This window comes from Dromaius novaehollandiae, chromosome W (genome assembly GCF_036370855.1).
Source record: "Dromaius novaehollandiae isolate bDroNov1 chromosome W, bDroNov1.hap1, whole genome shotgun sequence".
NCBI classification, from domain to species: domain Eukaryota; kingdom Metazoa; phylum Chordata; class Aves; order Casuariiformes; family Dromaiidae; genus Dromaius; species Dromaius novaehollandiae.
The window spans coordinates 55,938,741-55,956,406 of record NC_088130.1 but is presented as its reverse complement, the minus strand read 5'-3'; the positions used below and the strand labels follow the sequence as shown (position 1 = coordinate 55,956,406).

At 36.5% G+C, this 17,666-nt stretch overlaps 1 protein-coding gene across 2 annotated transcripts in view; it reads right to left on the bottom strand.

The window, feature by feature from the left end:
• Positions 1–17,666, bottom strand: part of LOC135323507 (rapamycin-insensitive companion of mTOR-like) — a 93,543-nt gene that overhangs the window by 10,213 nt on the left and 65,664 nt on the right. For both annotated transcript variants that reach the window (XM_064500393.1, XM_064500394.1), the window contains 12 exons: positions 13,850–14,014; positions 13,210–13,286; positions 13,016–13,094; positions 11,972–12,081; positions 11,766–11,853; positions 10,877–10,969; positions 9,976–10,082; positions 9,190–9,419; positions 7,431–8,460; positions 3,280–3,457; positions 1,976–2,060; positions 355–588 (listed from right to left, as the gene is read on the bottom strand). In XM_064500393.1, coding sequence (XP_064356463.1) covers positions 355–588; positions 1,976–2,060; positions 3,280–3,457; positions 7,431–8,460; positions 9,190–9,419; positions 9,976–10,082; positions 10,877–10,969; positions 11,766–11,853; positions 11,972–12,081; positions 13,016–13,094; positions 13,210–13,286; positions 13,850–14,014 — 2,476 coding nt within the window. The remainder of the gene's footprint in view (positions 1–354; positions 589–1,975; positions 2,061–3,279; positions 3,458–7,430; positions 8,461–9,189; positions 9,420–9,975; positions 10,083–10,876; positions 10,970–11,765; positions 11,854–11,971; positions 12,082–13,015; positions 13,095–13,209; positions 13,287–13,849; positions 14,015–17,666) is intronic.

The window sequence follows — 17,666 nt, the reverse complement described above, 5'->3', positions numbered from 1 at the left end:
CGTACTTGAAGTCAGACTTTTCACCAGTTTGAAAGCAAGCCTCAGTTTTTAGGAAATCAATTTGTAAGGACTGACTACGGTTTAAAATTTCATATTTTATATTTTGACATGCTTTTAGAAATATTAAAAAATACAAACACAACTAACACTACTGGAAACAGAACAGATGAAAACTACTACAGAAATACCACTGGTTGCATAAGGAAAGCTAATATTAATGAGCTTATTAATGAAAACTAATTTCAAGGCAGTATAGTCAATAAGAGGAAATTATAGATTCATCATTTTTAAAGATGAACATAATTCAAAATTTTTCTTCACTTTTATCACACTTCCTCACAAGAGAACACTAACCTGCACGACTATATGAAGAGTTCACTTTGTTGTTAGGCTGATAACCCAATACTTGAATGCAGACACAATAAAGGCAGTTCTCATCTGTGTGCTCCTGTAATCCAGTATCCTCTGTATTTTCTAAAAATTGAGAGGCATCTGAACGGCTAGTATTCATTATTTCTGTGAGACTGATCTGCTGTCGAAGCATCTGAAAAGGACTTTTGACAACATCACTTGTACCTGATGGAAGACCTGCAGATAAGCAATTAAACATCAGAAAAAAACAAAACCACACAACCAACAATTACTATAACATTATTTGAATTAAATTCCTCCTTTAAAGGCCGAACCAAAAAAAATCTAGATAATTTTTGGAATGGTTAAGCTCCAAGATTTGCTAGTGTTACAGTAGTAAACATAGCATTTTAGTCCTAGCTTATCATAAATGACAAACTACTGCAAAGGATACAATTAAACCTACAAACACACATACTGTAAGAAGATATGTGTTAAAGCCTGACGTTATTTCAACATTAGCAATACTCATGTAATACTATTATGTTATGAATTTCCACAGTATCAAACGAGATTAGTAAAACAATACACAAGATGTATATAAATGATATATGCACAAATGAAAACAAAAACACAATTTAAAACAATGACTTAGTGCCTGTAACAGCAAGAAACTAGACTCAACAATGCAGAAGCAAGGCTAAGGCACTTCAGTGACATGCTCTTCCCTGAGTGGAAAATACCAACAAATGCAATTCTGAACAAGAGTTGCTTTACACCAAAACTTACAAACTACAGAAACACACTTTCAGGAAAATCAGCTTTACATATTACATTAACACAACAAAATTTAAAAAAAAAATCATTAAGATGCATCTATTTGGATGTTCAATGTGCTTGTGATAAAAGTTCCAGATAACTGAGAAGCAAAACAACAGCTATCCTAAACGGCTCTAGAATCAGTATCATCAATGGTTTTTTTTTTGTTTTTTGTTTTTTTTTTTTTAAAGCTGTCCTACTAAAAAGATACATATTGATGCCCTACACGTTTCTGACTACTCTGGAGTAAAAAGGAAGCGCATTCCAGAACAAGCCAGGCATTACAGAACACTTGCAATTCTCTTGTACCACGTTCCATCACTTCCGCTGATCTCAACTGTCACAGAAACATCACAGAAAGACAAAATTTACTTTCTGAAATACACACCTAACACCTTTATCGGTACCTCTAAATCCACACGTAATCAAAGAGGAGTCAAAATGTAATGGCTGAATACGTATGCAGCATTATATTTTTTACCTTAGTTTAAAATGTTACTTTAATCCACTGTCACTACCAGTCTTTGCTTAGCAATAGCTTATACTATAATAAAAGATATGTAGACTTTCTTCCTTAGTTTATTAGAGGTGGATCATGTTTACGTTGCTTTTAAGCAACATTGCGTTATCTTGAACTACGTTAAAAGAGGAGCTAATGGTCTGTTATCCTGAAAGCCAGAACACTGCCCTCAAAACTAAACAGCAAAAAATAACCTTCTTTTGTAAATAAAAATACCTCCCCGGCCCCCCTAAACAACAAACATACAAGTAAACAATGGAAAGGTACAGAAGAGAAAAAAAATACCTCCTGCATCAGGTGCAAAGACCCTAGCTCCACGATCATCAAATGGAGGTGTGGTTTTTTTCTGGAAATATGGAGTTTCCTTTACCTGGAATATTCAAGTGAAAATTAAAATAAGCATAGATGATAATCACATACAAAGGAAAAACATATTTTAATCAGGACAACTGCAGGAAAAAGATGTAATTAGAAGTAGAAGTCATGGATGGATTCCTGAATGCTAAAAAAAGCCAATGAGAAAAAAGTACATATGTGAACAAGCATTTGCGAAGCACGTCTTATCAGTAAGTCAGTAAACAGTAAAACACAGTGTTACAGGCTGTAAGGAAATTTGTGACCCAGAAATGGCTATTCATGATCTGTCCCTGATCACTCCAGAACACTGGAGATGTCTCAGGAGAGCACAGCAAAAACAAAGAGCCGTTCCAGAAAAAGAGCTGAGAGAGAAAACTGAGGCAACAAAAATAGGCCATGAAGACTGTGGAACAGTAGTAAAAGAGAAATAGAGTAGTAATTTTATAAAGGAGGAACAGAAGCAAGAATAACAGAAGATTTAGCCTTTGCTCTAGTTTTAGTAATTTTTGAGATTAGTAAGAAAGGAATTTAGGTTTGAAAAGCAAAGACTAAGTAAAACTAAAGACAGTGAAGACACTGATTTACTTTTGATATAGACAATGTCCTGTCTGTGATAATCAAGTAATAGAACATTAAACCTTGTGATGTGTCAGTGTCTACTTAACTAAGTAGGAAGAGAATGGAAAAAACACTGAGATAATCTGCTTTAACTTGTATGAACCTCTAAGGTTAAATAATAGTAATGCAATGGTATGGTGATATAAGTGTGAATAAAGTAGTATTAACTACTTACATGGCAGAACATGGTAGCAGGAAGACTATACTGTAGGATTATATGTATTATATGGTTGACTAATGAATATACAAACTAGCTGGCTAAACAGATAATAAGAAGTGTCTATAAACTATGCCAATTTTAGTATAAGAACTGTCTGTAAACTAAAAGTCCTATGACAGCATATTTATGTTACCATCATTTAACACTCCTGTAACTGATTCTGTGTCATCATTTGCCTAATAACACATACACAGATGCTAGCACAAAACAGTCTGGAGCTTTTCTGTAAACAGGGGTAGAAAAGCAACTCCTGTTCTCCCAAATGCATTCCTTTAAAGTACCACATCATGTTTTCCTTATTTTTGCAATCTTACCTATTTTGATGAAAATGCCACAGCTGGCCACTATTTAGTATGAAAACACAAATGAACCCATTAAATTATCATATAAATACCTGAAATATTTCATTGATATCCACTGGGAGAGCAAGGCCAATGTAATCATCAGAGCTACCATATGTAGCGTTAGAAACCATGGAGCGAACAGAGGAGGAACGCTGAAGTGTGTTTTGGTTAATAGGACTTAATAAGTCTTCTTTATCTAATGAAGCATAACTTAAAGCTTTCATGAACCTGTAACATTAAAAGAGCAAATCACGATCTTGGTAAATTATTCATTCTGGCACATTACAAATAAGGTCTGCTGACAAAGACTATCCTCATCTTCCCATTGTAAAACCCAGAGCTTGTCACTGTGTCAAATTATAACTATTTAGGCTCATTTCTTTCATTCTGTGCATTGTACTGCCTCATGCTGTATTGCATGGTTTGGCAGTTCCTCAGTTAAAAATTTCTTGTGATCTTTTCTTTGAAAGTCCTGGGACAGGGGCTTGAGGAATAGCAGGATGGAACTTTTGCTTAAGGGGTAGCCAACTCTGTAAAAAAAGAACAATTTTCCACCAACTTGCTAGTCTTTGAAAATTTACAGCCCACACACCTACACACAGTCAGTAAATATTTAGACTTTTAAACTGCTGCAACTGCCTTATTTTGAAATGTACCTTTTTTGGATATTCACAGACTCAGAACTATGCAGGCACATCCCTGCAACTGCAAAGTTTGGGTCTGCTAAGTATCAGAGATGAGAACAAGGAGCTTTTTATCCTATACGCTAAAGAAGTCATCTACGAACTTGAACCTGCACAGCAAGCAGAGTTGACTGTGACAAGCAGCCTGAAGAACAAGAAAGAAAATGATTGGGAAAATGAGACTGGAGAGAAAGACACGAGAGAGGAATTTGGAGAACAAGTCCTCAGTGCTGACCACAGTCCTAGTGATGGAAATGGGACCAATGGCAGGGGAGGGGGAGGATAAAATCCAGGTAAGCTGAAAGTTAATGAATTAAAATTGAAGCCAAGTTTCAGGGAAATGGGAAATTTTCTTGGCCACCTCTCATTTTCACTCTCATTAAATATGGGAACCTGTGAATGCTTTCTGTTAGCCAGCATAAATAGATGATCTGCATGGTAGATTAAAGCTTTGTATTCGGAGATGACCATATAAGTGTCAATATAACACAGGACAGACTTCTCCATCCCTTTCATCACCATTCTTCCTCAAATTTGTTTAAAAATGAAAAAAACCCCATACATATAGAAAACCACACTATGGGTTGTGTTAAAAGAACATCAACATTGAAAAGGTAAAACAAAAAGGTTAGGAAGTGCTAAAATACTAACTATACATCCTTAGCACAGTGCACGCAAATTATTATGCTACTAAGTCTTTAATTACAAAATCATACATTATTTTTTCACCTGGATTACTACCTCAGTTCACGCATAGTACAGGACTGCACTGCATCGAAAGAGACTGTACGTAGTGGCCAAGCAATTGTCCACAGGAACATTGCTTTGCTCACAGTGGAAGTGGAAAGCACGTAGTGAAATGAGGCATGAACATAATTACAGGAAGAAAATAATGGTTAAGGAAAATTAATTTTGCAGAAGTTGATTTTATCCCCCACTCAGCCACAAATTCAATATATTATTGACAAACATACTGGTTTTTAATAAAAAGATTAATTTATGAAAAGTGTTTTTCCCAGGGGTCCCAATTTTTGGCTTGATTTGTAAACCGGCTGAATGATCCTAATTTTTCACATCCTACAGTATACATGACGCATATCCCTCATTCTCTGTTATTACATACTTTGTATGTAAAAATGAAATTGATCTTTCCATATAGAAATGAACTATACCTATCCATCGCTTATAAAATACTGTAGAATTAAAATAAAGCTTATTCTGTGTAAACACACTAGTACTGATTGTAGTGTTTATAAGGAGAGACATTCGTTAGATGAATTGTATTTAGTCTCCACTTTGCTTGCCGGCATCTCCACTTCACATTGGTAGTTCTGCAAAATTTGAAATATTAGTAGTAGACTTTAAGGATCTCCAAACCAAAACCTTTTCTCTAAAAATAAATAAATACATAAAAATAGATCTGCTATATAATTATCTCAGATTACACTGTTTAACTGGCTGTGCACTGTTCTGCGTTATTGTATTTTCTACTGATGAGATGCTGGTTCAACACCTTACACAAAACAAAACAAACGAACAGGAACATGGAGTTTTATACAATCGGGCAACTCAAAGTTTTCTCTTTCTAAAATAACTTTCTATCTTCACATTATCCCTTGAGATAGAGAAATGGTATGATTTCTGTTTTACACTTTGAGACTTTGAAAACTGGGACACAGAGAAATATTCCACATGAGCAGTTATGCTTCAGATCTTCAGCTCAGAAATAGCGCAGCACCTAGCATTGCTGTGACTGCATTCCTAGCAGCAGCGCCTCTCCCCAAGGCTGCTTTGCCCACACTACTCGGTCTTTCTCCTGAATGCAGGAGAAAATTACCCACGCTCCATCTCCCACTCCGAGTGTTTTGGCATTGGGCACATACTGATGGTGCTGCCTAGCAGAAGCTCTCAACTGTTCTATCCAAAGCAGGAAGCCAGCACCTCATTGGCATCTTATTCCCTTAATGTCCTCTGTGAAGGTGTAGTATTTGTCTACAAGTGCCTCTAATTGCTTTTACTGCTTTCAACAGCCTCCAACTGAAATGGACTAGAAGCACTAACACAGTCAGAAACCAGATCTCAGAAGCATCTAAGCTGTTTTAACCTTCTCAAACCAAAGCCATCACCATCAGAGCTATAAGCACTCCAATCATTTCAGTACAATGCTAAACAGGTCAGCTCAAATCCTTGCATCAAACCACTGATACGAGAGATCGTGAACAGCTAAGCACTGCGAACACCATTAGCATTATGTTGCATGCTCAGTCTCAGGATGAAAGTCCATTGCATCCAGGCTCTTTTGTGTATCAAGAACATGATCACGAAGAATGGTACCACACAACTACAGACGCAACATCGTCTGTGTAGCCATTTAAATCAAACTGATTTGCTCAAGGTTACACAGGAAGCCTGTGACAGAGCAAGGAACATGACTTCCATTTCCATCAACCAGGCTAGTGCAGCTTACCTACGGAATTGTCCTTAATTTAATCAGTACACGCAGTCTAACTTAGCTAAACAAAATGAAAGGTACAAAACCTATCTTTCGTAACATCTATTCAGAATTGTGTGAAAATATCAACAATTTCGTGATGAAAGGAAAGGAAATCAGTACTAAAGGAACAGGCAGTATATACTCAGCTTGGTATCTGGCGTGTAGTTTGGGGCCCAGGCATTTGCTGTTTGTACAGTAAGGAGGTGAGTAATGTACTGGTAACTTCTCCCCTTTCTCTCATGTGAGAGAGGATGTTTAGGTAAAAACAGAGGTAGAAAGTGTCTTTTCCTTTTCAGGAGCAATCTGAAAATCCACTCGCTAAAAGTTTATTTGAAAGGAAAAGTTTGGAAAGTGCGAAAGCATCCTAAGAGAAAGTTGTTAAGCACCGACTGTAGCTATGCTGGGAAGAACGTCGATGTCATGAGCTAGGTATCTTATATAACTATCCAATTAGTTCTAAGACTATCTGATGTTACTCAATAAGAAAAAGGTGGCACTACAATCTAAAAATAAACCCTATGAGCAAAATCTTCGCTCTGTTGAAGCTAGAAGCCAAACTCACATTCACATCACTGGGACCTATATCTCACCTCAAAGCCATAGGGAACACAAGAATAGCATATAGGCAGCACTCCACATCCTAAAGTCTCACCAAGTGAGGCAGAAAAAATTATTTTCTGAAAAAGATATCCAAACCATGCGCAGTTTGGTGTCATTTCAGTTTTAGTAATGTTGTCAGTGTAATTTTCTTTTAATGATCAAAGAGTTAAACAGGAAGAAAACGTGATGGAAGAAAACAGCCCTTTAACACTTTAATGGCATGAATGGGAGTGAGGACAGCTATGAATACTGAGCGTCTCTTACAGCACTTTGGAAGTTCAGTCTTCTCATTAGCCTATTATTCTCCTAACATCTGTACTATCTTTAGTGACATTATCAGTCACTGCCTAGTGACTGTCACTTTTAGCTGAAACTGGAAAAAATTATTAGAAAAATGAGAACAGATGAGAACATAATCTCTTACCGGCTTGGCGTTAGCCGAGAATCCAGGCTGCCAGACTTCATGGTAATAGTGTCAGTAAACAGCACATCCTTCGCTGGAGATGCTAGAGCTTCCGAGTGAGACAGTGAGGGATGCATCCTCTGCTGTTGTAAGCGTTTTAGTGTAGCATAGCCAAAGGCATCTCGAGAACTTGTATAGCTAAAGTTATAGTCAGCAAGACTTTTTATTGTAGCAAGAGAAGGAGCTTTAAGAGACTGGGCTCTTCGAGGAAGTGTATGAGAAGACCCTGGTGGTACCAGGGATACAGAATTTGATTTTGAGAGAGGCAGGTGATTAGATTGTGGTGTCGAACAGTGACTTGGTTTAACTGTTTTTGTGCTTACCACAGTACTCAAACTCCCACAGTCAGTGTCTACATTTGTAGTGTCCACACCTACAGTCTCCCTTGAAGGGCTAGAGCTCATTGAGCTTATGCCACTTGTTGTGGTATCTGTATTAAAACTTAAGCTACGACTTTTGAAATGTGTTTGTGTAGAACCATCTCCTATTAGCCTTTCTCTGCTTGTGTTTTCCCGGTGATTTTCATTTCCAAGACCTTTTGGCAGCTTCAAATCATTTTCACCAATACTTGGGGTACTATCAGTATCTTCTGTGTGCTTACTTCCAACAAAAGAAGTTTCTAATCGTAAAGTCTGGATCTTAGGAACTCTGAAAACAGGGTTCAATTCATCCCCAGGAGTCAAGTCTATGCTACTGGATGGTTCTGTTACAGTACGATTTCGCCTCAGGCCTGATTTACTGTCAGATGATGCCAGTTTTCCTCCTTTTGGATCACTGCTACTCCTGTGCTTTTTATTAGGTAGAGTAAGCGAGTTTAAAAAGCGATTTTTCACAAGTCTGCTAGAAGAAAAAAAGGGAAAGGGACTACGGTCTTTGTCCTTTGAAGGTCCAGGTCTGTCATAAAATATTTGTTCCGCATCTTCAGTAATATCTAGGAAGAACGTACTGGTGGAAGTACTGCCAAAACGGTCATCCTCCGTGATAAACATACCTGAAATTATATGAAACTCTTGTCACTGAAATCAAACTTTTTTTCAAAGTTGCAAAAAAGTAAGCTATTCTAAAAAGCCAAAGTTACAGATTATGAGGTCTGTTGCAACTTTCAAGTCAACATTTTTCCTTTAGGACCTTGTACAGTAAATTAAACATCTTCAGGAATACTTGAGCTGAAGACTTCATTGCTTCAAAAGCAATGCCACACTGGCTTATTTCAGTGCAGATCTCCAGCGGTTAGGATTAAAACTGATGAAGCACTCCTTTAATGATACCTAAATACAGTATACTTCTGGATTTAAACTCCAAATATCATTTGCAAAATTAAAATGTATTATATACACAAAACATATTAAGAATATAAACATAGTAATACTGTATGCATATAATGTTTTCCAGATATTCCTTTGAGGACATAAAAGTAAATACGTCTTTATACCTAGGTATGGAGTTTTCTGTGGGGTATTACAGCAAGCTGTCATGCGTTGACTTCAGAACTAGCAATTTACCCTAATTTTAAAAGTTCTTACCCTCTAAGCCAAATGCAAATCTGAGACATTGCTTTGCTTTCTTCCCTCTCATTTGTCCACATTTTCTCTCTGAGTGTAAATAGCCCTATCCTCTTGCGTGTACCCTTCTTTCCTGCATTAGCACCTTTAAGCCATCTGCTTTAACCTCACCCTGCCAAAAGGTTGGTAAGAACACTAAAACACAATTCTTTACTTACTTGAAGGTGCAGATTCACTTTCACTATTATGCCTAGAACTGGTGGACTCAGAGTTCAAGCTAAGGGTGCTAGGTATAGAAGAAAGTTCATTGCAGAGCTGCTCCATGTCATCAGGGACCACTGGCCAAGGCTGTCTACGACTGTGTCTCACTGCATCCCAGTTGTGATGTTTCAGAATGTCACATCCTTGTTTAGTTTTGGCTATTAGACCAAGCACGTAGACACAGGTTCTGTATTCGATATGCATACAGAAAAAAGAGCAGCAATATAGCATCCAGTTTAACTAAAATTTGTTTTTAAAGGAAACAGTCTCAAAACAATTCAGCAGAAACTTCACAAAGTTCCTAAGCTGCTTTTTGTTCCTGATTTTTTTTTTTTTTTGTAAATCGATGGAAGCTTAAATAATACACTCAAATATCTGCAAACCTACTGTTCAAAAATAAACCCTAATTACTACAAAACCCCAGATACATATAATACAGAAGTGTATTTTTTTTAAAGGACAAACATAAAAGTAGGATCAGTATTAGGCAAAAAAGATTATCTATTTATGCTTTTTTCTAAAGATTTGAAAATAATGAAAAATAATTTTTCATTGGCTTACTGCATGTACTTCTAACCTTATACAATTCTGAGATTCCCCTCAAACTTTGTCATTGATGATCTTTAATAACTGACTTCAAAATAAGTGGCAACATTATATTCATGTGTCCTGAAGAAAGTCTACTTGAAAACATACTGGAATACCATCTTGTAAATTTTATGTTTAAAATCAAATACACATACCCTCTAACGGAGAGAACCTCACAATGCTGGGCAAGCGCCATTATATCAGGGATTACATTCTCCTCTTGAAGCAAGTTAAGACCCCAATTTGATGATCCAATGTTGCCCTGGAACAAGACAGTTTGTCAAACATGTTTAAATTTTGATGTGACCTGCAGTGTTGTTGAACAAAAAGCCTTTCACTTGTTAGTTGAGGTGCTACACATTGTATACACTATGTATAATACCTAGAATTGGTCACAGCCAGTAGCTCTCAGCTTATCAGTCATACTGCAGACTGCAGTAAGATCTGAAGTTTACTTATTTTACATCCCTCTCGCAAAAGCACTTCATTACATACTTACAATGTCTTCCACTAATAGTCAGCTTGGACAGATGTTTCCAAATACATTTTGGGGAAGACAGGAAAGAGGATAGTCAAACACTTCAGGTAACAAAACAACTTTACAAGTGTAGCTTTGACAGGTACAGACACTAGGTTTTCCCTGTTAGACAGCTACCACAGGTGTCATGACATATATTCACATGCATCAACAGGGGCAGCCAACTTTCTTCCAGAAACACTGAGTTTAGAAGTACCACAGTGACTATATTAAAAATACACCACAGCGAGTTGTAACCCCTGGTTCCATATTAATATTGTTGTTACTTGTAGCAATTTGTTCTTTTTCTTTGTAACAAAAACCACAGCAACAATTAAAAAACAGAACAAAATTGGTACAAATAGAATTTTTATCTGAAAGCCCAGTTAGGATACAGAGAGTCCACTTGGAAAAATACCCCTTTTATGACAAAATACCTAAATAACTGTTTTAGGAGATTTGCTTAGTTATTTCAGTATCAAAAAGTCAAAACAGAACTGAAAGTGCTGCAGAAGTTTGTAAATCTGACTATTACTAACCAAGGCCCAAAGAGCTGCTTTCAGCTGCTTAATTCCTTCCCACTTATCCAGCATTGGGGAACGAACAGTGTAACTTAGATCTGGAACAATACTCTGAAGGAGAAAAACAAACGAAAAAAGCACTTAGTTCACAATGAAAAGCGGACTTCAGTGAAACATATTCTCTTGCATTTTTACTAAGTGTAAAGCACTAATTTAAAGTATGCACCCTAAAATAAACAGTGATAGTTCTGACATAATGAGGATAAATTATCAGTAATGAAGGTAAAAAAAATTAACTTAACCACTGAATGCACCAGGTTTAATTCACAATTTTTAAAAAAACGACAGATTCATCAGATTAACCCACTGCAATATGTAAGTGCTCTCTTGAAATTTTCAGTTATTATATACAATTCAATATATCATTTTGTAAACCTAGTTTAAAAGTCAAAAGTCATTTATTTAAACAAAGAACTGTTTTAGGGTTTGTTTTCTTAGTTTTTATAGTAAATAGAAAGAATTTTGTCTCACCTCTACTTACATTTTTACATTTATAAAAGGACAGGCACGGTTTGACATGAGTCATTACAGAATTCACACATTTGTACACAGAATGAAAAATCATTTCTACTGTTGAGTTGCCTGTGAGTCTAATTTTTTGCCACCCATTTTAAGAAAAATATTGCAAAGTATTTCTCTAATATTTTGGTTTCAGGAAAGAATCTTACATGAAACTAGATGGCAAAGACCGTCTTCACAAATTTTTGTCTCCATATAATTTGAGACTTTTATAATCTATCTGTTTTGCAGTGACTGTTTAAGTGATGATACCTTTTAAAACAAATTTATTTAAAAAGGATTACAGTACTCTCTAACCATAAAAGTTATTAAAAGTTAATATTCTGACCTGAGATTCCAATAAATGGCAGCCTGTTTTATGGTGCACCAGTTGGCCATAAAGGTGAATGGGCAGGTAGACATGTGGTCGCTGTAATCTGGTAGAAAGAGAAGTTCTATGATTTCATAGCAGTTATGAAATTTTCTTTTAAAATACATTACAGTGTATTTACTACAAGTTTTAAGAGAAAGAAAAATCTTTTGGAGAGTGTTTACCTTTGGTTGCTCCGACGAACGTAGTTATCACCATCAACAGGTTTGCGATATGTGGTAAGTGCCTCATTAAGTTGTTCTTCAATCAGCTCAACATACTTTAAATTATATTCCTAAAAGATGACAGACAGATTGATACAACACAGTTAAGTGGTTCATGGTTTTATAATACGGTACTTTCTTTACAAGGAAGGAACAACCAAAGGGCCCCTTAATGAAGGCTCAATTTTTTTATACTCTGAAGTCAGACTCACCATAATTACTGCACTTCACATACACAATGATTTTTCACAGAATCTACAACTGATTCCATAATTAGTTCAGGAAATTTGTTAAAGAGGGAGGGAAGAGAAGAGGGAAACATCTCACTTCTTTTTCTAACTTGAACAATCCCAACAGAACACCATGCATTTCAGTATTCCTAAACAAGTGATAACTTACACATAAGTTATTCACAGAGTTGCCTAATGGCCAGCAGGAATATACCATTATAATGGTACATCTGCCACAGGAAGACAAACACACACAATCAATTATAAAGTAATACATGAATGGTTTTATTTTAGTTTTATTTTATTTAGATACACTTTTCTTAGTGAGACTTGTGTTCCTATTTACTTTCTAACAGCATAGGCTAATTGAATTTTCACAATATCTAGACCTAACTTTCATTAGGAAAAAACAGCGGTGACAAGTGTCTTGAAAAGCAGTAACTCTTTCTGCAGTTCTCTAGACACAATTTTATACAACTAACTGGGAAATTCAGTAAGCCACTGCAGTCCTTAAATTCTTGCTAGAGTATCAAAATTCAACAGACGGCCTGGCTAAATCAAAAGCATGCATCTACAGAGGAGCTATGAAACTAAGTTCTTGTTGATCTTTTGCAACAAAATCATAAATCACTGAAGCAGTAAGTGTACTAGCATTAGCAACACACGTGTGAACGTACAATATTTTTCACAGCCTTTGACCTCCTAAACCTTTGTATTCACACCCTTCCTACTTTTAAGTTTCAAGTGAATGCACACTTTATATTCTTAATATTACCTTTTGCCACTTCTCCATTTGTTTTGTTACATAGCCTCTTTCATTTAGATAGGAAAACCCCTTTGGAATGGACAGAAATCTGAAAAGTAACATTAGACAGTCAGTACTCCACTGAAAAATAAATCATGTAATTTGAATATAAATATGTGCTTACTTTTCCCAGTGTAAAGTGAAACAGTATACTCAACATTTACCTTAGAAGCAGAAGTAAACCCTTGTCTCCAAGATGAGAAAGGGCAGGTTTCATTTGGATAAGGGCATGAAGATTGGCCTAAAATGAAAATGCATATGGGACATCTGAGCACTATATAATTCTGAAAATTACAACAACAGACTGTCAGCAGTGAGGAAACAAGTATTTCATGAAAGGAAGTATCAAACAGTACTAAGCTTATCCTAACATTAGTCACTTTAGGTACTTTCTGTCATTAAATTTGTATTACTTTACAAAACGTATAGTATCAAAATACCTGAATTAGTATTTATAAGTAACCATCATCTACAAGTCTACTCATTCTTGTCATTAATACTGCAGTCTTTTTAACAAGGGGCCTGTATACTATTGTGGAGTTCATCAATGATAACAGAATCACAAAATAGTTGAGGTTGAAAGGGATCTCTGGAGATCATGTAGTCCAACCCTCCTGCTCAAGCACGGTCACCTAGAGCAGGCTGCCCAGGAGACCAAGAAAGCAATCTGTCAGTAGCTTGCTGTATGCCTTTACTTAGATATATAAATGTCCGTATCTCCACTAAGAAAAAAAAAGAAAGAAAGAAAAAAAAGCTTATGGAGTTGCATACCAAAAAGATGTCGAAAAGGTAAATGATGCTCACCTTGTCTTCACATGCCTCATCTAGAATATCAAGTGCTTCTGAAGAAATAGTTTTATTTTTATCATGTAACTGGGTCACCAGTAACTCAATACCCCAGTTGCTGAAGAACTCTACATTTGCTCTCAGTAATACTCGTAAGTGTTTTGTTGCATACAACCTGCAGCTCTGCAAAAATCAACAGAAACGCTTGTTTGAATGGAAGAAAAATAGCTAATGCTGTTAATGATTCTTCACTTTTAAAAATAAATTTTCAATTGCAGCATTTTATAGCATATAACTATGATACCCACTTCAGGCATTAGAACTACAGTCTACTAGAGAGCCATTTCTCTTACCAAATGGTGAATTTAAGTCTGAAATCATGAGTAATCTGGTCATTGCAAGTCTCATTGGAAAGCCATAGGCACCATACTGAAAGTCAGCAGCATATGAAGGAGTAAAACAGCCAGTACGGTTTCATACTTCCATGTATGTAATGACTTGAAAAACACTTTGATTAACAAGCAAACCTTAGAACCTCAGAACCTCTGGGGAATTTATTTTAATAACTTTTAACTGGTCTTCTGAAAGTATCTAATCTTCACAGCTGCTCAGAAAACCTTCTAAATATAAAAATATTATTTTCTGTAATAAGATAGCTTCCCAACATTTAGTTTTCTACTTTGTGGTTTTCTAAGTGATGGCAGAATGGAGTAAGTATTTTGTCAGTTCCCATATTGCTCTTCAAAACTTGCTGAAGAACAGCATAAACTAATTAACATCAACTTTTTACCACAGAAATTACAGGTCTTCAGTCCTTTTACCTTTACAACTGTGATAGCTACAACCAAGTAACTTTTCTATATGTTAAACCGTAAAGTGATCTGTGCTGGGATGGACTTGCAAATGTGCACTATAAGAGACAGGAGAATTGGTGCAGCTTGGGCAGCACTACCTAGGTTAACAATAGTTCCTGGAGTTGTCTCAGATTTTTCTCCAGAAATACCTGGTATGTAGGGCTTCTAAGAAAATGGGAGTAGAAAATGTGAATGTGCACAGTTAATCTCAAAAACCTTGTTTCATTATTTGACCTTCACATATCACCTGCACGTTTCTACTTTTTCTAATTTTTGAATATACAGAGACTTTTTTTGTTGTTGTTGTTGGGTTTTTTTTTTTTTTGGAGGGAAGGCAGGAAGGACACAACGTAAGTTTCAGGAACGATTGTGGCAACAGTGATTCCCAACTGAGCTAGGCTGCATATCATTTCGAAATGGCCTGCATACATGTCAAGTGGTATTCTTTGTACGTGGAATAGATGACTAGTAATACATTTAAGGAAGATTAGAACAAGAACAATTATGCTAAAATGATCATTTTATTTCGATGCTAAGCCCACAGAATAACACAATAATATGAATCCAGAATTCAGTGTCATGTAGTTCAAGAGTTAAAGTGTATAAAGTATATAAAGAATCACAGCTAACGCTATAACTATACTGAGAACAAAACTTAAATTTTCACTTCCTGAAATACTTCCTGAAAAGGAATTAATTCATCCAGATAGCTTTTGTAGAAAAAGCACAACTTTTATCTTCTATTTGGAGAAGGAAAACATGAGATGGACCTCATGACTCTGATGGGATGATAAAATGACAAACAAAATTCACTGCAGGTAAGTATGAAATGATGAACTGGGGGAGGGGAGGGGGGGAGAATCCCAACCTTACATACACAATAGGCGCGGAACCAGTTCTCTCCACCCAAGGACAAGGTCTTATAGTTAATATTAGCTAGTTCTGTGGAACCTCTGACGTGGGGCTGCAAAAACATTGCTTTCATTTCAACCAACCCGAAGTCTTCAAACAAGGCCACTGCCTCCATGCAGTAAGATCACCTGAATGCATTTCCCAAACCAGAGGGGTAAAATCCAGCATTGCATCCCCAGCCGAAATGACCCTCTGAAATGTTTTTATTTTTGACAAGAACTGAAAGGAAAACCAGTGCAGAGGCTATCTGAGGAAACAGACACCCCGGCCCTCCAAGGGCAAACTACATACAAGATGCAGATGATATCCTGTACCAAACTGCCAGGAGGAGTGCCTTATGTTTACTGCTAAAGGACCCAATGTGTGACAAAGCAAGTATGTTCAGCTGATTAGATACAGCTCAGCACAGGTGCCAGAAGATGTAGGATGGGCCTACCCCCTTAGCCACCCGTGAGGGTTAAAGGTAAAATGTTCAGCTATGAACTATAACAGTTGAGAAGATGACACACCGCCTATTCTGCCATTTCTATCATGAACTGGTAGAAAGGCAGCTGAGGCAGTACTAACTTGCTTCAGCATGAGTCACCAGAGCACATATGAAGGCATGTTAGCATGTGCTTCTGCTTCACTGATCAAGGATGTTGCTCCGTGTTTTTGTTGCACACAGTCACCCAAAAATGCCACACTCTCCTAATGCTAAAGTGACTGTAGAAACGAATTTTTCTCATTCATACGGAGACACTCATTAACAAATGGAGAACAAACCCACATTACAGCTCTGAGTAGCTGTAAAAGGTGTTTGAGGCTATAACCACAGTTAACACCCAAAAAAGAGCAACTTCAGCTCTTCAAATGAACACAAACTAGTAATAAGATGTTTCATTGAAAAAAATCTCAGGGAATTAGAATTTTTGAAGGGAAGAACCCTTACTGGAAGTTATCTTTTTTCCCCTGCAAACACAGCTTTTTAGAAGTTACGTCCAGTTCCATTCATTTTTTTTTGTTTTTAAGTAGAATTTATAAGCCAGATACAATATACAGAATTAATATCACAATCTGTCTTCTGTATTATAGATGGGTAAAACTCCTTCCATAAGGATTTTCTTGCCATTTCCTATACAGGCTCCACTTACCTCATCAGGTTCTCATCAGAAACTGTTGAAAAGGGAAGGTGGGAGGACTTGTGAATACCTTACTTGAACTGAATTGCATGTTCATTGTTAAATCTTTATAATTCACTTCTCCAAGGTGACAGAACACCAGCTGTATTAATACTTTAAAATATGTTCTCCTTACGGGACAGACCAATGAGTGGTATAAACTGCGATAAGCTTCCCGCCCCAATCATGCTTGCCAAATAACAAAGGAATAAATTTTAGTTTGCTGGTGGCAACAACGTTTAAGAACTTCATACCGTAAAATCGAGGAAATAGCAGACACTAACATCTAAACAAATGTACTTCCAAATTACTCGTCAGTCAGTGAAATAGCCCATGCAAATACCTGTCAGATCAATACTTCAATACTCTTTCTGGTACCTCATTCAACTTGGAATTGACTACTCCTGTCACTTCACATGACCATTTTAACTTCTGGAAGAGACCTGTACTTTTGCCAATTACAAAAGCTCAAAAATACCATTAAAATACAGTTAATACCAGATTAATAAAAAAGGTTTATTGCTTGGATTGTGTTTTTTAACACTTCGATCTTCTATCGGGGCACATATATCAGTACCTGATAGAAGCACTAAACAAGGGCATTTTCTCCAAGAGGCGGTACTGGCAATATTCTGTACACTGAGCATTGCCAAAGGGGTATTCTCAACAGGTCGGTATTTTGCCTTTTTTTCAACTAGTATTCAATTTTCTCCTTAGAATATCCACAGGTCATCTTCCACGACAAAAATATTTTGGAGTGAGCACATGCAAGACAGGAAAAGAACTTCTAAAAGGAAGTAAATAAGTTTTATGAAGGGACAAAATCATCTGTGGTTGATGCAAATGTAGATGTGCTCCTGCTGCTGAGATAATCCATTCTGCTTGTGTGATCTCTTTTAGATCAAAAAC